The sequence below is a fragment of the Sycon ciliatum genome, chromosome 1 (assembly GCF_964019385.1).
Source record: "Sycon ciliatum chromosome 1, ocSycCili1.1, whole genome shotgun sequence".
NCBI classification, from domain to species: Eukaryota; Metazoa; Porifera; class Calcarea; order Leucosolenida; family Sycettidae; genus Sycon; species Sycon ciliatum.
In genome coordinates, this window is record NC_088643.1 from 52,302,212 (window position 1) to 52,325,063 (window position 22,852).

Genomic DNA, 22,852 nt, shown 5'->3' on the forward strand with positions numbered 1-22,852 from the left:
CTAAAATTGTGCCTATTTACAAGTGCAAAGGCAGCAAATCTCAAGCTAGTAACTATCGCCCAATTTCCCTCCTGTCCTGTATTTCCAAACTTTGCGAACGGCTCTTCTTCAATCAATTGTATAATCATATTTCTCCTGCTCTGGATCCCGCGCAATCTGGGATTCGTCGTGGTGACTCGACCGCTCTACAGCTCACCAAGCTGATCCAAAACATTGCCGACCATCGTCATATGGGACGGAAAGTTGCCATGTGCTTTTTCGACCTCGAGAAAGCTTTCGACACCGTGTGGCACCGTGCATTACTTGCTAAACTTTCCAAAGTTTTCGGTGTGTGTGACTCAGCGCTGGAGTGGATTACAGACTACCTATCCGACAGAACGCAAGTTGTCTTTGTAGGTGGAACTCTCTCAGATGCTTCACCTGTTCTGTCCGGAGTGCCCCAGGGATCCATCCTAGGGCCCCTCCTTTTCCTAGTGTATATAAATGATCTTCCCAGTCATGTTGAAGGTGTGTCCTTATTTGCTGACGATACTGCACTGCTCCGGTTCAATGAGTGTCTAGACAGGCTGCGAGACAGTCTCCAGCGCGGTATCAACGAAGTCCATCAGTGGATGACTACCTGGAGACTAAGACCTAATATCGCCAAGACTGAGATATTATTCCTGCCGAACTCAGAGCCAACCTATGCATTCACTCTTCCCGGATCCCTCACAGTCACAGACCTCACAGTGGTAAAACAACACAAACATCTTGGTTTGGTCATTGACTCAGACTTATCGTTTAGTAGACATGTCGACTATATCTGTAGCAAAGTCAGTAAAGCTGTAAGCTACCTCGTGTCTCACTGCTCCCACTTACCGCTTGAATGCATTCGCCTTTTTTATCATTGCTATATTCTCCCCATTTTTCTCTATTGCTCAACCGCCTGGTCATCCCTACTTAGTAAATCGTTAATGAGTACCCTGGAAGTCCACAATAAGAGGATACTCAAAGTCCTTTTCCGCAAACCATCATACTTTCCTTCTGCCGAGCTGTATGATATGTTTAAGGAGGCTCCAACCCTTTGGGGGTGATTTTTTTTCTTCATAAACCCTCTCCTTTTTGTGGATGAGTGTGCTCTATATCATCCCATGTTACTCCACAAAAAAATTCAGGGGGTGTTTCAGCGGAGATAAGGCTGTTTGAGGTGTATTTCTAGGGGTGGGTGTATTTATCGATTTCGGCCTAAATTTGCTTGTTTTGGGGTCATATGTCAGATTTACCAGTTGTCTGGCTTCTCTTTGTGATTGCAAGTCCTTTCACACATCACAGTGAAGCATTTGAGCAAGAAAATCTGGCAATCAGCATTGACTACTCAGAAAAATAGAAATTTTGGTACAAAAATGAACTTCGCAGAAATGTCCGTCCGCAAAGTACAATTGGGTGCACAGCTTCATATTTTCTTCATGGACATGCCCTTTTAACTTTATTTTTGGGATCCTCATACTTCATAGAAACTAGAAATATATAATTTTAGGCGGGTTACCGTGCATTTTAGACCTCCACAAATAAAAATAGGACAGAAAATTGGCCGATTTTCCACCATTCTTGGAATTGTTATTTTTCAGGTAAGGTGATCATTCTATTCTTTCCTTGTGGTATTACTCCAATTTTTTGTGTCAAAAGCATTGAATGGTCCCCCAGATTTTTATAGTATACATGGAGACTAGATGAGGCCATGGTTCCTGGGCTTTTTAGCCCTTGATCTGGATATCGGCATGATCCATGCACAACGTTATTCATGATCCAGGCCAAGGCCTACTGACCCTGAGCGCAGTTCAGACCAGCTTTGCATCACAACTCTTGCAATATTTCACTCCTAGTATTTCTCATAAAGCAACAGGCAAAGAGCTTGAGGAGGATAACAATTATTATATTCTGGGGGGGGGGGGGGGGGGGGGCAGTTTCATGTTTGTAGTACATGTAGAATGTAGATGCAGGTTCAACTCAATATTGGCAATGAACGACTGCTAGTAATTGTAGCACCCATTAGGTATAATCATAACACTATTCCCAATGACATGGAACAACCACAAGTGAATGTGGGTGCATGCGCATTGCACACATTGATACATACATGTACGCTTCCATGCACATGCTCACAAACAAGTACCTCTTGCACACACAAATACATGTACGTCATATACGCGCACCCGCAATAGCATACACCCACATGCAAAATGCATGCTCTTGAGCTTAGTTACCATATTCTGCTGTCCATGCACTTGTGCACACACACACAACATGCACTGCGCGCGCGCGCGCGCGCGCGCGCGCACACACACACTGTGACATGTAGGCTCACACGCGTGCCTGCGTATGTGCATGCACATAGTCCTTATGGGTACAGGTGCATGCATTCATCATAATAGAACTGGTGCGAGTAGTGTAGGAATATTTTCAAATCACTGGTGCTGTACAACACAACATTTACAAAATACTTCACACTCTGACAATAGAGAATAGTACACTGCAAAACAACATACTCAATTTTCAGTGCTGCATTTTATTCAAGTGGACGCAGGTGATGACTTACTGCTGGCGACGTTGGCAGCTGACAGGTCACAGCTTTCGTAAATAGCCCAAGTCACTGAGCAGTAGCTCACCAACGATTTACCACTCACTCAAGACTGCAATGTTTTCAGCGTAGCAATATATTTCGCCACTTGAGAATTAGAAGTGGATCCACTTACCAGAGTCTGTGCACCCACTTCAATCTCTCTCTCCAAAACGCGCTTACAGTAGGTTTTGGTCCCTGGTGTTACACAGCCATCGAGACGCTCGGCTCCGTTCTCCTTGGTCATTTTTTCGTCAAGCAAAATTGTTCAGGATCTAGAGAAATCGAGCTGTGAAGTCAACTTCTTGCTCACACCAGCGATGCTTTTGAAAACATGCCCAGATACCCACTGACACATTGGAAGAAAAAACAACAGGAACCTCGATGGGGCCCAGGGAAGACTACAGGTGAAGAATGAAACAATATTCTCTGATAAGACTGTCGATCGTGGAGTTCAAATTTTAGTAAGTTGAGATGGGAATTTCCCAACTTTTCGCACTTATCGGCAAAAACAAAAAACAGAGCGCCAGACCGGCTGCGCAGCGCAGAAGGTTGGAGCCTCCTTAACTAACACCTTCCCTATCTCTAGTCAAGCGGATCGAAAACTGTGTATTGTTGTTCATTCTATTCGTCTTGACAAAGCCCGCCACACTTGCGTAAATATAACTGGTTTCTTCCCACTCGTCCTACGCGCAATCCCTGCACTTTACCTAAGGCTGCACCCACACTAGGTACAAAACTGCGTAAACGCAACTTTTCTGCTTGTGTCGTCAAGGAAACGCGTACGAAACGCAAAACGTACTGCGTTTCGTTTCAGCAAACCGGGTACCCCTGTAGAAAGCAACTTTTCGCCTTTTCCTTGCGTTTCGCTCGGCTCTTCATACGGGAGATGTTTCTTGTTGAGGCTTGCACTGTGTCGGTAGTAGACGGCTTCCTTGTCAGTGCAGTTTGTAGTATTTGAGATTTCATCTGCCAGGGCTTTGCTTTCAGTATAATTTCCGGACAGTCCTGTTGCCTGCTGTTGTTAGTTCGAGATGCCGCGCAACTACATTGTATTTCGCTGATAATCTCGAATTGAGAAGCTCATGCAGCTTGGGGCAGCGTACCATGAAGACGAAGCAGGGCCAGATGACAGCCTGGAGCGGACCATCCGAGAGAAGGAGATGACCGAGGCCTCGGAACGTGTATGTCAAGGCGCTCGCGACTCTTTTTCAAACTACTACACACACACATGTAGTACAATACATTTTCACAGCGCTATTTTTTCTGGGACCCAGAAATGTAGACAAAACGCAAGGATTCCTTGCGCATGAAATGGCAGTGTGGTTGCGACTTTGCGTTATCTAAAAGCTGAACGCAAACGCGTACTTGATTTTGTACGTAGTGTGGTTGCAGCCTAAAGCCCGAACCTCAGCTTATACCAGATCTCCGTTTTTTGCTGCCTATTCTCTCTGGCTGGCCCTGCCTCTATCAGTAAAATCGTCTTGTACGCTAAAGGATTTCAAGGCCAACATGAAGCTCGTGTTCTAATAACTGCTAATTCTTCATCCACATTTGTTTCTCTTTGCCTCCAGTAATGTGTAATATTTATTTATTTTTGCTTTGTTTTTGTTTACTGCCATGGCTGGCTACCGCCCCCCTCCCTCCATATTGGCCTATATTCTCTGGCCACGGGAAGGTGAAATAAATAAATAAATAAATTCATTATCTGTACCGGCGAAAAAACCCTGAAATGTGTGTGTCTTGAGATGAATTTGGCATGGCAACATGCCTCTGAAATGAGGTTGAAATAATAATGGAACAGTCTCCAATAAAGGAACGTCTCCATTAATAGCACTGGGCAGAGGTACATTGAAAAAATAAAGGACCGTGCTTATATGAGAGATAATACGGTATGCTGCAAATACATGTATGCTGATAGCAATCTGCAACATAAGTAATCTATACCTCTATTTCCATTTTTCCGAAGCGGAATTCAAGCACTATCAGTGCTATTTTGAAGCTGAGAGTCGAGAGAAATACCTCAACTCTTCAGGTAGAAAACTGCACAGATTGGCAGATAGCCATGCATCTGAGTGCTGACTTAGCCTAGAACAGGAGATGTGTTCAGTGTTAATTATGGCAAGAAGAAAGCGAACGACACCTCAAAGAGTATGATTATCATGATGGCTACCCCTTCCCCTCCAGTACATTCACACGCGCATTGCACACGCCAATCTCTATACTACTTTCAATCACAGCCTCTCAATATTAGCCCAGATTACCACTTCTCACCCACCTTCAGCTGATGGTCAGACTAATACAGCACACCATCACCCTGACACACATATCCTATCGAGCATGACTTGCCACATTTGCAACGTCTATCTTCCACGCACACCAACACCTATGGTTAGACTACACACCTACACCCATAACAATTTCCCCTTTCTCACCTGTATCGACCCGCAGCACTAACATTGCATAACTCCAGAACCACTAACTGAGAGACATTCCCACCTGCACCTCACTATCGTATCTCATCACCATCAGCTCCCTATTAACTCCTACCACCACCCAGATTCGTGCATATTCACTGCAGCCGTTGTTCAAAACCTCTGCATTTTGTTTCTGTTTCAACTTGTGAATTTTAGTCTTTGCCATGGACAATAGCAACGCAAGCAGGATGAGCCAGTTTACCTTTGATCAACTCGGTCACAGTGGTGTAGCGTCAAACCCCTACGCTCACGACGCTTTGGTTCCACAAGACCAATCACGCAGCGGATCGACACCATTCTCCTACCTACAAAATTTGGCGGCACCAAATCTTCAGCTTCAGGATCACCAGCACTATGGAAACTTGTTTGATGGAGTAATGTTTCCCCCCTTGCCAGAAGTCTCTACGGGCATGGGCTCCAATGTGAACACACGACTCGTACATCATGATGCGTTTGCGCCTTTGGGTGATAGTAAGTTGATGGCAGCACCAGCGCCAGCAATGGCCTTACAGCCAAGACGACAGCATCTCCAGCCGCCAAATATTCCTGGCTTACTTGACTTGCTACCAAGCCCACACGACCTCAGCCAGTCACTACCACAGAGTAAAGTATTCGGAAAGCAGCCGTCATTGAAAGAACCTGAAAATCCAGCGACAACATTCTCCTTCCACCAAGGTCAGACGGCACCGATCCTCCGCATAGCCTAATGCCGGATAACCAGCATACTTCCAATAGCTTGAGTGATGCAGCACTCTTTCCGTTCCCGCCACAAGTTTCTAAAGGCGTCAGCTCATTTGGAAATATAGGATTCCCTCATGATGTGTTTGCGCCTACTGGTGACACGAATGCGATGGTCGTGTCAAGGCAAGGACGACAATATATTCCAAGTTTACCGGAAATGCCACCAAGTCGTTGTCACGACCTCAGTGAGCCACTTCCACAGAACACCTGCCTCGGGCAGCAGCTGTCAATGAAAGAACCTGATAACTCAGCGACACCATTCTCCTTAAACCTAGGTCAAGCGGAACCACTCCTTCAGCCTAACCTACCCAATAGCTTGAGTGATGCAGCAATCTTTCCCTACCTGCCAAAGGTCTCTACCGCTATGCCCTCCGATGTAAATACAGGATCACATCATGATGTGTTTGCGCTATTGCGTGGTAGTGATGTGATGCTATCACCATCACTAGCAAGGGGCCTACAACAACAACAACAACGACAACAACATCACAAGCCGCCACTTATTCCCAGGTTGCATGTAATGCCACCACATCAACACGACCTCGTCGAGCCGCTGCCACAGAGTAACTTACTTGGACAGCAGCCGTCGACTAAAGAACCTGCAAAATCTGCCAAAGACAAACTAGTCTGCCCGGAATGCAATAAGAGTTTCTCGTATCCGTCGGAATTCAAAAGACACATATCGGTGCACACTGGCGAGAGGCCATATCCTTGCAGAGAGTGTGGAAAAACCTTCAAGATGAAGTATTATCTAAATATTCACAGGAGAACACACACAGGTTACAAACCATATATGTGCACAATCCCGGGCTGCGAACAGGCATTCTCACAGTCCGGCCATCGCAACCGCCATGTGCGTACCCACAAGGCGAATATCGAGAAGCAAGCCAAACGTGCCATTGGATGCAACTAAACAGACACTGCTCCAGCATCTCCAGTTCAAACACGACAATGTCGGCAGGAGCACCAAATCAGAAGATAACAGCGCCAGGAAATGCGGTTATAGGGGTGTACGTTTTTGTAAACATGCTTTCTGTGTTGGCGTGCACTGTGTGGAATTTGAGCAATAGAATGATCTGACAAGTGTGTGTGTGTACAAGTAGTATCCTGGCCTAAACTGCATTTGCTGCTGCACCCATCCTAACACCCTCCGCTATCAACACAGTCACGTCTTTGATTTATATTTTGCAAAACAGTATATTATGTACAGGGTATTATTGTTGTAGAACGATGTGTTGGTTTTCTGAATGATGAAATTTCCTGTGTCTCTTGTCTCGCGTATAGTTTGTAGTGGCATTTTTGGTTTTGTCGAGTTTTGACTTGTTTTGCTACAATGTCCGATTGTTCGTTTGTGGCTTTTTTCTTTTAGTGCTGCGGTTCCTTTTGCTACATGTGGTTGTTATATAATCCAATACTAGTACAATACTAGTATTAGAGAAACCTTGTTAGAGTTCACACATGTTGCTAGTTTCATGCCGTCAAACCAACAACATGTGGCCGTTGTGTATGTGGAACGCGGTATTCGTTTATTCCATCTACCGTTTATTCCATGTACCCGCAAGGTGGCAACTGGAGTAGTCGGATACACACCGAGCAGAAGCAAGCTACCCTACGCTACGGATGAGGTAGACAAACTCTCAGAATTGCAGAGGAAGCTGCGTATGGATCTTAATAGCACACCAAACATGAATAGAAGAAATGAGCTGCGAGTGCAGCGTAACAGAGTGCAGAAGGAAATCCGAATCCTGTCTCGACAGCTGGCGTTACAGCATCTAGAGAGCCACATCAGAGAAGTGGAGTCGCTCAAGAACGGGCCAATGATGTTTGCAGGGATAAAACTGCTGAAACCAAAGTGCCCACAAGATTTAACCATTGTAGGCAACAACGGCAAGGCTGTCCTTGGGCCAGGAGAGCAAGCGGATAGAATAGCTGAACATTACACTGGGAAATTCTCTCCTACTGCTGCAGAGCCAGCGGTTACGCCATTTACAGGAACACCGAAACCCCTCAATAAACCGATTTCCACAGCAGAGGTAGCGAGCGCAATGAGTCGTCTAAAGAACCAACGCTCCTGCGGGCCTGATGACATATCGGCCGAGCTGGTCAAGTACGGAGGCCCTGCACTTGCGGAATGCTTGAGCAGCATTTTCAACGATGTATTCACTCAGCAGAGCCAAGCGTCCCTTGGAGATGGTGTACTAATCGCTCTGCCTAAGCCAGGTAAACCCAAAGGCCCCATGAAGAATTTGCGTCCGATAACATTGCTGACTACTGCCAGAAAAATCTTGTCTCTCATCACACTTAGCCGGATCAGAGCTGACGTAGAGCGATATATATCTCCATCGCAAGCCGGGTTCCGTCAGAACAGATCAACCGCAGACATTGTGTTTTGCAAACGGATCCTGGCATCAATTGTTGAACGCTTCAACACCACTATCTACGTGCTAGGGTTGGACCTGAGCAAGGCTTTTGACACAATAAACCGCACAAAGCTGCTGGATGTCATGGAGCAAGAGAAAATTGGAGACGCGGACGGTTTACGACTGGTTAGGTACCTGCTGTCTGGCACAGCGCTGACAGTTCGCGTGAACGAAGCACAGTCCGCACCTTTTGAGACAGCTCGGGGGGTCCCCCAGGGCGATGGATTGTCACCGGTACTGTTCACGGTTGATTTGAAGCAGCCCTACGAATGGTACGTGACCGACAGCCAGCCCGACCATCAGCAGACAACATTCTACCTGAAGAAACAGCTTACGCCGATGACGTAGACTTCATCTCCACATCAAAATCATTCCTTACCAGCGCCCTACCCGTCATCGCAGGCGTCTTCTCCGAATGGGGTCTTGCCGTCAATACCAGTAAGACTGAATGGACCCGTATTTATCTGGAACCCACTTTGGGAGATGCCACCTCTACAACATCTAGAAATGTCGGCACAACTCGTGGTAAAGAAGCTTGGCGACAGGTGAAGACACTCGGCTCACTGTACGGCTCCGGGGAGGACGTAACGCGCCGTATTGGCTTGGCGGCAGGAGCATTTGGAGACACTCTGAAGTTACGGTTCAAACACAACCTGCTTTCTACACCCATTAAAATTCGTTTATACAACACTTTCGTTCTACCAATCTTGACCTACAACCTTGCTTGCCATGGCCTGTCCCGTGCACAAGAAAAGCGCCTAGATGTGTTTCATAGGAAACAGCTGCGGTGTACCTTTGGAATTACCCACCCAGATGTCGTCTCAAATGCAGATTTATATGCTGTTACTGGCCAGTGCTCTGTATCTGAAATGGCCAAGCGGGACATGTGGAAGCTATTAGGACATATATTACGCCAGCCAAGTGACATCCCTGCAAATGTTGCTCTCACTGCTTTCTGTATATATGCTACCAGTCAGCCCTTTCGAATAGGTGCACCCCGCTCTTGCCTCACCACAAGTCTCCAGCGAGACGTCCGCCTCACACCTATCTGCATTTTTAAGCCCAGCTGCCTTCGTGATCTCGGCACCTATGCCCGCGACAGAAAACAATGGAGTAACATCTGCTCAGCCATTTGGTCTAGTACTGCTCTTCTTAAATTGGACCTTTATTAAAAGACTCTTCTTTTCTTTTTCATTTCGTTGTCCCACTCTCACACACACACATGCTCACAGTTAATTCTGCCGTCGTGAGTCCCATTCGGGACGGATACGAGAGTAATAATAATAATGTACCCGTTTGGATTTGCGAATTGAAATAAAGTAAACAAACAAACAACAACAAAACTCATTTGTGGAATGTCATCAAGGGGGAGGTGTGTGTATGGGGGAGGTGGGGGTGCAGGTGTACATGTAACTGTATTTCTTTTCTGTGTGATAATATTCCCCAAACTGTTTCTTGTCTCGCTTATATACGTGAGATGAGCATACGCAATTAGTGAGTTTTCAGTCTTGCCTTTTCAGTCTTCTTGTTCTCCCGTGGTAGTTGTTAAGACTGGCTTCACAGTAAAAAGACAACTGTCGCTGGGGAAGCCTTGGAAGTGTTGTGTGCAACCCACCACCTTGACCAGCATATACACAGTCCAACACCCGGTGAAAATACGTTAGACTTAGTTCTCTCCGACTTCACTACCCCAATATCAACCAACGTGCTTGCTCCCCTCGGCACTCGGCAGGCCCGACCATGCCATTTTGATATGCAACTTCCAAGCGGTTTCCGCACGCCACGATCCAACAACCTCTCACAAGTTGTGGAAATAGAACAGTAGGGAGGTTTAGTACCACGTCATCCGTGGGTACTTAACGTGTGCGTACCACGTGATACTCAGTGACCCACGTACAGACGTTTTCTGATTCACAACATACCGTGTATGGAGGCTCCCCCACGTTCCGCCAGAACGTTCGTGAAAATCATAATGGAACGCATTGTGCGAGCTGTGAGAGTACTCAGCTGAAGAAGTTGTCCAAGCACGAAATTAAAATATTTGATGAGCTTCTAAGCTTCGTCTTTGACCAGGTTTAGGCCTTTCGCTTCATGATTTAGTTTGTTCCGTGTGACTAAACACAACATTGCCAACATGGGTGCATTGCAGGAACTTTACGTGTATCACCCACGTTCCCGTGTTTACGATTGGCTACACGACTACCTGAGTAACCGCTGCCTAAAGGTGGTAACTAGAGGCCACGCCTCCAATAAGTACCCCCATCACTCCCGGAGAGCCCCAAGGAAGCGTGCTTGGCCCTACACTCTTCATATTATTTGCCGCCGACATTGACCAATGGCTCTCGCATGGTGTAACGCTCAGCTCTCTCGCCGATGACAGTATACCCTGTACAGTCTGATCAGACCAAAGTACAACCTCCTGGAGAAGACAGTATCCTTACAGACAACCCTCAGCAATCTTGCCGCATGAGGGCCAGCAATGTCGGATCCATGTTCTCTTGCTGGTTTTGGCTTTGTTGTTGTTGTTGTTGCCGTCGTGGTCGTCGTCATGGTCGTCGTCGTCGTCGTTGTTGTTGTTGTTTTCTCTTTCATTCTCAGTAGCCATGTGCACTTCTATAAAAATTAGGGAAAAAAATTAAAAAACACGCCGTGAACCTACATGAACAATGAAGGTGCCGAATTTTACACCGTCACATAATTCAGCGCTTTATACTTCAGCGCCAGCAAATAAGCACGGGATATCTCAGCGCCAAATAAATATCCATAATTATACAAACCGCTCTGTGAGCGGTTCTGAAAACCCTTTACTGGTGCTGCCCCGTCGTAAAAGTAAGAAATTAGAACTGGAGCATTGTCCCCCCAAATGCGAACAGATCCACAAATCGCGAATGACGGGACCCGAACGCACCAGTAGCACGAGGTCCGGAGGCCAGAGGATTACAGCAATTTCATAGGGTAACACCACCACTACTATAGTGCAGTACATTGCACATTGTATCAGTGGCAGTGTATTGCTAGTACACGTACAATTATCGACGACCATGGCCTATGGTCTGGACCAACGTCCCCATCTGCATCCACAGCTAGGAACCTCGTGCTTCTGGTGCGTTTGGGTCCTGTCATTCGCGATTTAGGTGGATCTGTTCGCATTTGGGGGGACAATGCTCCAGTTCTAATTTCTTACTTTTACGACGGGGCAGCACCAGTAAAGGGTTTTCAGAACCGCTCACAGAGCGGTTTTTATATGGATAATTTCAGTTCTTTTTCCGTTCCCTCCCCACCCCAACCCCGAAAGTAAACATGATGAGCACGCGTGCGATGTACTGTATGTAGCCATGAGACTGCAATAACACACTGATACATACCACCTCGCTACCCCGCACACAGATACACAAACACGCGGGTGCACACGGCCCACGCACGTGGCCACGCACGCGGCCACGCACACATACGCACATGCACACGACACAAACAGGAAATTCTTCATGTATAATGCCATGCAAAGCAGTGGCCACCATACTTCAGGAAGTCAGTTGTGAAACAAAATAATTCAACTACAACGTATAGACAAGCTGACGGCCAAAGCACAACATAGCAAACATGACATTTGCCCAAGGATTGCAGTTTGCAGACCACGCCATGGAAGCAGCGAATACAGAATGTAATATCATACAAAGTGATAAGCAAAGAAGTGGTCACCATACACCAGAAACTTGCAGAAAGTCACATATCCAACAGATAGAGAAGTGAACAGCAATCTGGTACAGCCCACACAAGACAAAGCTGACCTGATACTCGTCCCAGGATCGTAAGTGGCAGATCCGCTTCAATGCATAACATGCAGGTGTACGTTACACGCATGGACAAAATCTGACTGTGTCGCCAGCACAATATGTCATCACAAGTATGCCCCACAAGTTACACACCTGCACAGTAGAAGCACAATGAAGGCAACGGAAAAGTACGATGTGGTTGCTGAAGCATCTTCACACTTCAAATTCAGACTTCAATTTGGTCGTCACAGGATGATATACCTGCAAGATACAAGTGATGGAGAAAGAAAGCAGAAGGTCGTGAGGTAGGCTATGAGACACCACAAACTGGTCACCTACAAATGTACATGTATGTTCAGGGCTAGTGCACTCACACGTAGAATTATCATATTCGAGCATTTCCCAAACTGAGAAGTGCAATAAAATCCACTTGCATGCAGAGGAGCAATTTTGCAGTGTGATGCGTAATTCGACACGATCTGCGATGCTGCGTGCGATGCAAACTCGCGCAAATTATCATTCACGGAATGACTGCAAGAGGTCAGTTATGCAACAACGCCCTGCTGACATGTGTCTCAAAGCTCAATAAGAATGTGTTTGTCACCATGGCACTCGCATAGCGATACAACTGGTACAAATGTGCAAGCAATTCATGAATCTTTCGTCTTGCCTCCTCAGATAACCACTGCAAGGCTGCGACGACAACCATTGGCCTGACAAGGTGCTTCCAGACAATCTTCGCACTGGTTGGTACACAGTTCACTATGATGTTTGTATTGTCAGCACACAAGTCATGCATGAGACGCGGGTTGCCGTCAATTGGCAATGGAAGGTGGAGTGTTTTGTTCTTGGCACCTCACTCGCTTTGAATGCGGTCGACTGCCATGCTTTGTGTCTAGCTTGTAACATGTCTGGAAGGGTTCCACTTTTTGAATGAGTAATTTTTCGAATGAGTTTAGTCGCGACAAGCACTGGGGTACAGGGTCAAGGTGCAAGTCATTGAGAACGCAAGATGGCGGCATTATGTCTTTCTTCACGTACAGTTTGCAAACCCTGCAAATGAACATGGCGTCTGTTGCGTGCGACTGTACACCATTAACTATTGGCAAGATATACACACACACCTTAAACGTAACGAACTACAAGAATAGAGTGAGTACAATGCGCTGTCGACCTGATAACGTGTTGCAAGATAACAGGTCTACCGTCCCACCTAACCGTACCCTTCATCATTCCACATTCACCATCGCGCGATACCATGGCACACACTGGCAACATATCAAGGGATGCCTTACCGTCGTCTAGAGGGGACGTCTTCGCAGCAATGTTTTTCGTCCTGCGCATTCAGTCCGCTGACGCGACAGAGTTTATGGGGCCGTTCAAGTTGCAGAAGACATTTGATTCATCGGGCCTGTGCAGCAACAGGGCCGTAGGCACACAGGGGCAGAGGAAAGACATTGTTAGTGGACAAGAAATATGCAGTGGCAAGTGCCATGAATGTCAAGTTCTCATTTCTAATGGGCCTGTTAAGTGTGACGTCACGGCTCCTTCGATAAGCATAGCGACGGAGAGCACTGGGGACAAACAAAAGTCGCGTCCTCTGGATGGAACCAGATGTCAAGGGCAACAGCATCTAAATGAGTGGAGAGACAGCAGTTTTTCTTTGCTTTTTCTTCAAGCGATTGTTGTCGCTCTTTACTCCTTGTTCTTTCCTCTACAAAACTCCTGTAGCCGTCGAGTGCCTTCATGATGGCTGTGAAATTGGCTGCCCACAGTAAAACTCCGTGTTTGAGAGTGCTTTGAAGATGTTTCGCGTCCTGATGGATCAAAGTATGAGCGCCCCTTGTGGATTCGATTATATGAGTTGTTCAAGAAATCAGTGTCTTCTTTCTGTCTCTGCCCTCACGCTGGCACAATTTCAGCCTCTATATCCATGACAGCTCGCACCTCCCGTAAACTCCATGACTTAGATATATTTTCGCCCTCCGTGGTGATTGAAGACCCATGGAAGAATTTATTATGTTCAGAATGATGTCCTAAGAATATAAAATAAAATAATTCTAGGGAATTGTCATAGGGTATTTTTGGAAGGATGGAGACAGAGAGAGACAGAGAGAGAGAGAGAGCACTGTTTGAAGTGTTTGTCTCACTGTAATTACTCCAGATTATTGAATGTTGTATGATCTACTCTATATTTTCCACAATGGTTTTTCCTGATTTGCGGGATCTCTTCTTTTGCTGTTTGCGTGTTAACAGGAAGTGGCTGTCTGGTGTAACTGCACCAGATCCTGGGGAAATTAAGCCAGATGCAGAGGCAGGGTCGTCCAGTGATGCAACACTGCCGTTCTGTGTGCAACGTTACCGCTACAGTGTAATACCCCCGGCGAAAACACAAAAAAGACAAACACGTGAAAAGACTACAGTATTGACCGTTCTGCTAATTAATGCATGACTGCTCCGACAGTCGATAATCGAAACACAGCGCACCAGCATGATGTTTTCATATTGGGAACCACACAATAGCTCAATTCTCAAGCCCAAAAATTGATGAATACAAATACAGAGCGACGCAACAAGAGATCATCCGGCAACCAAACAAACCTGGGTCTAATGCACTGAATAGTCCTGAAATACGCGGGCCAGAAAAAGCAGTGCAAGCACATCATGTTACAAGGTACATGCATTGCAGAACAAAGTGTAACCAAAGATACACAGGGTTATAGCGGAACACTTGTGCATGTGCTCGCTCAGCCCAAGAACACACGATCATGATGATAGAAACAATCCGGGGAAACACGCTAACACCGAAGTAAGCATCAACACGTAAATAGTGCAGCTCTGAAAAAATTACATAGACATGATGAACATTGGTGTGTCGAGCAGTATCAGGCTTGAATAATCATCCAACCAAGACTTCATCAGGTCCCAGACGCTGAGATCGCCCGCGGAATGTGAAGTGCATCTAGCCTTGAACCTGTCGCACAGGGCACACATATATGGCAAAATGACATCCACTCTGATTATTTCCAGAGGCCAATCATGACAGAGCACAGAAATGAAACCACGGGCTCAACCAAGTAAACGCAAAGAAAGTTAGTCAAAATAATCCATGCAGTGCTCTTTTAATTGCAGCGCTGATTGCAGTGTTGCGTCATAGCCCGATACCCGCTGAGCACAGACACAACTCCATTCGTCAGGGGCAAGACATACTCTTTTGGAATAAAGTCATAAAGTACAGCGTTCCAATGACATTACGTGTTGCGTCATAGCCCAATACCCGCTGAGCACAGACACAACTCCATTCGTCAGGGGCAAGACATACTCTTTTGGAATAAACACAAAGGCACACAATGAAAACCTTGGCAAATTTATTCCGTTGTGACTCAGAGTTTCATGGCTGAACCAATCATCAGACAACGATAATAGAATAGGAGGCAGCGCTGGTATATCTAAGTGGAGAGAGGTGTGATAATACGATAGCGAGAGGAATAAAGTACAGCGTTCCAATGACATTACGGACACCTCGTGCAAATGCATGGTCTGTACATCTGGCCGACTAGGCCACGCATGAGAGTGTGTGCATGTACATGTGCGCGCGCGCAAGCGCGCGCGCACACACACACCATGTATTCGGTGCGTATGATGTACCAGTTGCGGGACAATGAAGATGGAATCATTATCATGATGTTACATGTACATCTACAGTGTATGTTTGAGTGTAAAGTAAATTTTATTTTATTGCACATTTCTTCGACACAACTAATTACTTACTTCACATGTTCGCATTTCTCATAATCGATCCAACTGCACTCCGTATCAGTCGAGGAAAAATTCTCCCAGATATAGACTAGTCACCACAGCCATGTGACGACATTGGGATGGGCCCTAAGCACGATCGCACTCTCTAGTTACAATAAATTTGGCCAGATTATCTGTGAAGACAAAATGCAATGCATAGCGGCAATCGATGGATGACGAGAGAGTTTGTAAATACCCATATCTTTCCACTTGTTCAGGAGCTTACCTTTTGGAGTTCACATCGTTTACACGATCTCTCATGCTGTCTTGCACCTTGGTTTTGTTGACCATGGATACGCCAACCCAGAAAACATTCTACAGGAGCTACTAATGCAGAGCGTTTTTCACGCTCGATCTCGGCGATCTACCTTGTCACGCCAATAAAATCCTCCGTGACACTGGCTACAGTCACAAGAGACGTCTCAGTAAGGTAATGAGCACGACAACATCGTCGAGATAAAGGACAAAGAGAAAACAAAACACTCACTGAAAACAGCAAAGAAGAAACGAAGAAATGTACACGATTCCTATACGTTGCCACTGACAACTGGTTCGGTGGAGACGACGCTACTTTTGTTTGTCCCCAGCGGGATCGTTGTTATGCGTATCGAAGGAACTGTGACGTCATCACTTAACAGCCCCATTGAGCTATTACTTACGGTCCTGCCATTGCTCGCTCGTCCTGATTCCTCCTCGTTCGTCTGCGTCCACTTCTGCCGTTCTCCTCCCCGTCACGGCGTCAGGTCAGTGCATTCTCATTAATTTCTCAATGGCACTTTTCGGGACAGGGGTACCGGAAGGAGTTAGCACGATGCCTCCAAAGGCCTAGAGCGGACGTCTTTGCAGCAATATTTTTCGTCGGCGGACGGGACAGCGCTTACGGGGCCGTTCCAGTTGCAGAAGACATTCATCAATGGCACTTTGCGGTCCAGGGGTACCGGAAGGAGTTCCACCATGTCGCCAAAGGCCTAGAACGGACGTCTCTGCCGCAATATTTTTCGTCCTGCGCATTCAGCCCGCCGACGCGACAGCGTTTACGGGGTCGTTCCACTTGCAGAAGACATTCATCGATCATCAATGGCACTTTGCGGGGGTGCCGGAAGGAGTTCACACGATGTTTCCAAAGGCCTAGATCTTTAGAGCGGACGTCTTTGCAGCAATTCTTTTTGCCCTGCGCATTCAGTCCGCCTACGCGACAGCGTTTCGGGACGTTCCAGGTGCAGAAGACATTCATCAATGGCACTTTGCGGTACGGGGTACGGAAAGGGGCCTCCTCGTTCGACTTCGTTGACTTCTGCAGTTCTCCTTCCCGTCAGGGGTACCGAAAGGGGCCTCCTCGTTTGTCTTCGTCGATTTCTGCAGTTCTCAACTATTTCGCGCACGGGAAAGTCGTCGCACGACTGTCGCGCCATGGCTTTCTCGTACGCGACATCGACGTTTACCTAGTGGCATTGGCACAAAGCAGACCGCTGACGGAGTCACGTGTCAACGAAGTATCAACAAAGTGTCGACAAAGTGTCGACCACGTGTATAGCGGTACACTCAGCAGTACACTAATTCTCCTGCCATTCTCGTGTCACAAAACTGAAACTTCGAGTACCAGTATGGAAAGACTTCAGACAGGAAGCCTTTCCAATCAGCGCCAAATACGAACGATGAAAAATTTGAAAGTACGCACAAAGTTTCGCGACGGGCCCAAGTAAAGTTTTGTGCGGATTTTCAATTCTCCTTTCCTGCAAGTTGTGAGTACAAAGTTTCGAACATTCATCCGAAGTTTCTCACTTAATGACGAACAGAGAAATTTTGCACACATTTTCGATTTTCAGAACCTCTCTAACATCACCTAACGTTATTTATAGAGTGATATGATATACTCCCACTCTCCAGGTAGAAAACTGCACAGGCGTGCAGATAACCATGCATGTGAGTGCTGACCTAAAACACACGATGGGTTCAGTGTGCATTATGCCGAGAAGCAAGCAAACGACACCTCAAAGAGCCAGTGAGATTATTATGATTGTATCCCCACCCCTCCCCCATTAATAACTACACAATACAGCCCCAGTTCATGCACACACGCCATGCACGCGCTAATAAATCTCCATTATACTTTCAATCACAGCCCCTCAGTTTTTGCCCAGATCACCACTTCTCACCCACCTTCACATGATCGCAGACTAGCACACAATCCACCTGACACCCTTACTCTATCAACCATGACTTGCCGCATTTGGAATGATCTATCTTCTACGCACGCCAACACCTATGATTAATTTATACTCGTACACCCCTACAATTTACTCTTTCTCACATGTATCGATCCGTCACTCTTATCCTGCGTGAACTCCAGCACCACTAACTATCTGTACATTTTGTTTATGTTTCAACTTGTGTATTTAGGCTTTGCCATAGCAACGCAGGCAGGATGAGCCATTTTACCTTTGATCAACTCAGTCAGAGTGGTGTAGCGTCAAACCAATACGCTCACAACGCTTTGGTTCCACAAGACCAATAACCCAGCGCACCAACACCATTCTCCTATCTCCAAAGTTCTGCGGCTCCAAATCTTCAGCACTATGACAACTTGTGTGATGGAGTACCTTTTCTGTCCTTGCCACATGTGTCCACGGGCGAGAGCTCCAATGTAAATACAGAACTCGTACATCATGATGTGTTGGCGTCATTGAGTGATAGTAAGGTGATATCAGTACCAGAGCCAGCAATGGTCTTACACCGATGAAGACAACATAATATCCAGTCGCCACATAAATCCAGCTTCGTAGTCATACCACCAAGGCAACAAATGCAAGTTGCGAGTACAAAGTTGCGACAGTCCGTGCGAAGTATCCCATTTCATTCGCGTAGAGCGAATGTTTGCACGCATTTTTCGTTTTTCAGGACCTCAGCGTTATGTCGAGAGTAATACCTCAACTCTTCAGGTCGAAAACTGCACAGATTGGCAGATAACCATGCATGTGAGTGCTGATATACTATTCTAAAACAGGAGATGCGTTCAGTGTGAAATATGGCAAGAAGCAACCGAACGACACCTAAAAGAGCATGGTTATCATGATGGCTACCCCCCCCCCCCCCCCCCAGTGCATGCACACACGCATTACGCATGCCAATCTCTCTTCTACGTTAGATCACAGCCTCTCAATTTTAGCCCACATTACCACATCTCACCCGCTTTCACAGCTGATGGCAGACTACTCCAGCACACCATCACCCTGACACACCTACCCTATCGAGCATGACTTGCCACATTGGCAACGTCAATCTTGCACGCACACCAACACCTATGGTTAAACTACCTACACCCCTAACAATTACCCTTTCTCACCTGTATCTATCCGCAGCACTTACCCTGCATAACTCCAGCACCACTAACTGAGAGACATTCCCACCTGCACCTCAACATCGTATCTCATCACCATCAACTCCCTATTAACTCGTACCACCACCCAGATTCATGCCTATTCACTGCGACCGTTGTTCAGAACCTCTACATTTTGTTTCTGTGTCGACTTGTGAATTAAGGCTTTGCCACGGACAATAGCAAAGCAGGCAGGATGAGTCATTTCACCTTTGATCCACTCAGTCAGAGTGGTGTAGCGTCAAACCCCTTCGCTCACAATGCTTTGGTTCCACGAGACCAAATACCATTCTCCTCCCTCCAAAGTTCTCCGGCACCAAATCTTCAGTTTAAGGCTCACCAGCACTATGACAACTGGTTTGATGGAGTACTTTATCCCTCCTTGCCAGAAGTCTCTACGGGCATGGGCTCCCATGCGAACACACGTCTCGTACATCATGATGTGTTTGCGCCTTTCAGTGGTAGAAAGTTGATGGCAGCACCAGCCCCAGGAATGGCCTTACAGCGAGGACGACAACGTCTCCGGCCGCCACATATTCCCAACCCACTTGATATGCTACCAAATCCACACGACCTCAGCCAGTCACTACCATGGAGTAACGTACTTGGCCAGGAGCCGTCAATGAAAGAACCTGAAACCACAGCGACAACATTTTCCTTCAACCAAGGTCAGGCGCCACCGATCCTTCCGCATAGCCTAATGCCGGATAACCAGCACAATCCCAACAGCTTGAGTGATGCAGACCTCTATTCGGTCCTGCAACAAGTCAATACCAGCATGGGCTCATTTGCAAATATAGGATTCCATCATGATGTGTTTGCGCATTTGGATGACATGAATGCGATGGCAGTGCCAAGCCAAGGACAACGACATATCCAGTCACACCATGTTTCCAGTTTACCGGAAATGCCACCAAGTCATCACGACGTCAGTGAGCCACTTTCACAGAACACCTGCCTCGGGCAGCAGCCGTCAATGAAAGGACCTGATTACTCAGTGACACAATTTTCCTTCAACCCAGGTCAAGCGGAACCACTCCTTCACCCCAACCTACTTAACGGCTTGAGTGATGCAGCAATCTTTCCCTACCTGCCAAAAGTCTCAACCACCATGAGCCCCGATGTAAATGCAGGATTACTTCATGATGTGTTTGCGCCATCGCGTGGTAGTGATGTGTTGCTATCACCGTCACTAGCAAGGGGCCTACAACAACAACAACGACAACAACATCACAAGCCGCCACATATTCCCAGGTTGCATGTAATACCACCACATCACGCGCTCTGAGGGTCCCACAGTTTCTCGCCAGGAACACCGGCATCAGGCCGGCCTGGTTTCAAACATTAGGATTTAGGTATTAGTTTGTAGTAGTAGTAGAAAACTAGGTAGGCATCTGATAGCGTTGGGTCACCTCCGCCATGCCTCCAACTAAATCTGCCGTTCGTGGACTGGCGGATTCCGAGGTAAAGCTGTTGTGCTCCCTCCCCGGGATCGAGTCGTCGGTAGTAGATGTGATGAAGACGTTAGCAGCATTGGTAACGGAGTCCGCAGACCGCGAAGAACGACTGAATAACAGAATTGACGACTTATCGAGGCAAATTGCAGGGCTGAACGAGGAGGTTGTCGCCCTCAGGGAGTCCGCCATTGCTTCTCCTCGGCCTGCCACAGCTGACGAACCCCAGAGAACTCGTACTCCGCAGAGTCGACGGCGTACCCGTACGCGCAAGGGCCAGGCCCAGGATGCCACGCGGGACCAGTCCCAGGATGCCACGCAGGCCACGACTGATGAGGGCGACGTGCAGCATGCTGGCCAGCGCAACTTGGAGCTGGAGGACGACGACAACGAGCCCCAGACCCTGGACATCATTGCTGACGACAGCTGGCAATTAGTTGCACAGGAACCCCCCAGGGCCAAGAAAACAGTAATCTTTGTGGGCAACCTAGGTACAAACTGCTCTGAAGAGAGCATCAAAACTTTCGTGAAGCGGCGCGCTGAGGCAGTGGGATCAACGGCCAGTGTTCACAACAGCAGCATCCACACAACGCAGACGGGAAAGGTGTCAGCTAGGATTTGTATAGATGCCACAGACCTGAGCCTCGTGACAACTCCGGACTTCTGGCCAAGGCCTCTATACGCCCGGCCATGGGAGTACCGAGACCGCCCGAAGCCCAATCGACAACACCCTGCCGGCGCTGCGAGAGGTGACCCTACACTGGATGGTGCTGACAGCGCTGACAGCGACAGCACGGCATCTGCTGGCACCCCGCAATGATCAGTGGAGCTCCGCCGCTCCGCTGGCTGGTGACCAATGCATTTGGCCTCACCAACAAGCTGGGAGAGCTGCAGCATGCACTGCTCAACGATAACGTCGACATAGCGGTTATCACAGAAACGAAGTTCTCGGCCCAGACCGTAGCCTCTGAGACAATATTTCCAGGATACTCGCCTCCCATCCGACGTGACCGGGATGCATTTGGTGGCGGCATTGCCGTATGGGTGAAGTCCGGCCTCCCAGTAGTGCACCTCGACCAGATTCCCACTGATGACCACGAAGTCCTCTGGCTCGCCGTGAGTCTTTCCACGCAACAATCTGTTGTTATCGGTGCCTTGTATCGGCCTGGATCCTGTGCGGACAACGACACCTGTCTGATTGAGTATCTTGGACCTGCACTAGACGTGGCCCGCACTCACGGCACTCACATAGTGCTAGCTGGGGATTTTAATGTCCATCACGAGACTTGGCTCTGCAGCAGCAAAACAACTGTAGCTGGAGAGGCCTTAGAAGAATTGTGTGCTGAGCATCAACTCCACCAGCATGTCTTGCAGCCGACTAGGGGTCTGAACACCCTGGACCTCATCCTCTCCAACATGCCCGTTCCTATCGACACCACTGTCAAAGCGCCACTTGGTCGCTCTGACCATGGGGTTGTTCTTGCCGACTTTTACCTCACCCCTGATGCTGAGCAAGCTACCTCCAGGACTGTCTGGCGCTACAATCAGGCAGACTGGGGGCGCCTGCGGGCCTTCTATCGCACTACTGACTGGTCCACCATTGTGACTGACGACCCTGAAGAGTCCTGCAGGAAGCTAAGTGACGTCATCTCCAGTGGCATGCAGAAATTTATCCCCGCCAAGCAGCTTGTTACCCGCCCAGCAGACCCCAAATGGTGGACTCCTGAGTGCACCACAGCATTGAACACTAAAGACAAGGCATGGAAGGCCTGGAGACACAATATTTTCAGCGAAGCCCACAAGGCTTGCTTCATGCGCTCAGTAGAAGATGCTATCCTCGCGAATGTGCGAGCTCGCACATCCTGGGAACTGAGAGTTCGTCGGAAACTGTCACGCGGAGGCCTGAAAGACAAGCAATGGTGGTCGGTGCTCAAATCTGCTGCTGGCGCCAGTCATGGCTCGTCTATACCATGCTTGGTAGATGACGCTGGTCACCAACTCCGTATGAATGCTGCCAAAGCGAACTGCCTTGGTCGCTACTTCGCCAATAAATGTAGCCTTGGAGATGATGACTTGGGCCCGGGGGATCTCCCTCATGTTCGCCAACCCGGGGTCACCCCACTTAGCCGAATCCACTTCCGCCTGCAAACAGTGAAACGCCTCCTGAACCAGCTCGACGTTGGCAAGGCGTCCGGTCCGGACAACATCCCTGCCCGA

General features: G+C 47.7%; 2 protein-coding genes and 1 long non-coding RNA gene across 3 annotated transcripts in view; 2 read left to right on the plus strand and 1 right to left on the minus strand.

Annotated features, from left to right (window-relative positions):
• The first annotated feature begins 5,191 nt into the window (after nt 1–5,191).
• LOC135830990 (zinc finger protein 629-like) lies at nt 5,192–7,289 on the plus strand. The gene has a single exon (XM_065343234.1). It carries the CDS (start codon nt 5,780–5,782, stop codon nt 6,725–6,727), a length of 948 nt encoding a protein of 315 aa, XP_065199306.1. The 5' UTR covers nt 5,192–5,779; the 3' UTR covers nt 6,728–7,289.
• Nucleotides 7,290–14,510: 7,221 nt separating this feature from the next.
• Nucleotides 14,511–16,311, minus strand: LOC135830991 (uncharacterized). The gene is made up of 3 exons (XR_010556136.1): nt 16,032–16,311; nt 15,779–15,939; nt 14,511–14,981 (listed from the first exon to the last, which is right to left on the minus strand). It is a non-coding gene; the product is annotated as an uncharacterized LOC135830991 (long non-coding RNA).
• A 5,140-nt stretch (nt 16,312–21,451) lies between these two features.
• Nucleotides 21,452–22,852, plus strand: part of LOC135805356 (uncharacterized) — a 2,180-nt gene continuing 779 nt past the window's right edge. Inside the window, exon 1 of the mRNA XM_065319384.1 lies at nt 21,452–22,817. Coding sequence (XP_065175456.1) covers nt 21,452–22,817 — 1,366 coding nt within the window. The remainder of the gene's footprint in view (nt 22,818–22,852) is intronic.

What these genes read in the sequence shown, in the direction of transcription:
- LOC135830990 (XM_065343234.1), top strand. Translation starts at nt 5,780, where the DNA reads ATGCCGGATAACCAGCATACTTCCAATAGCTTGAGTGATGCAGCACTC.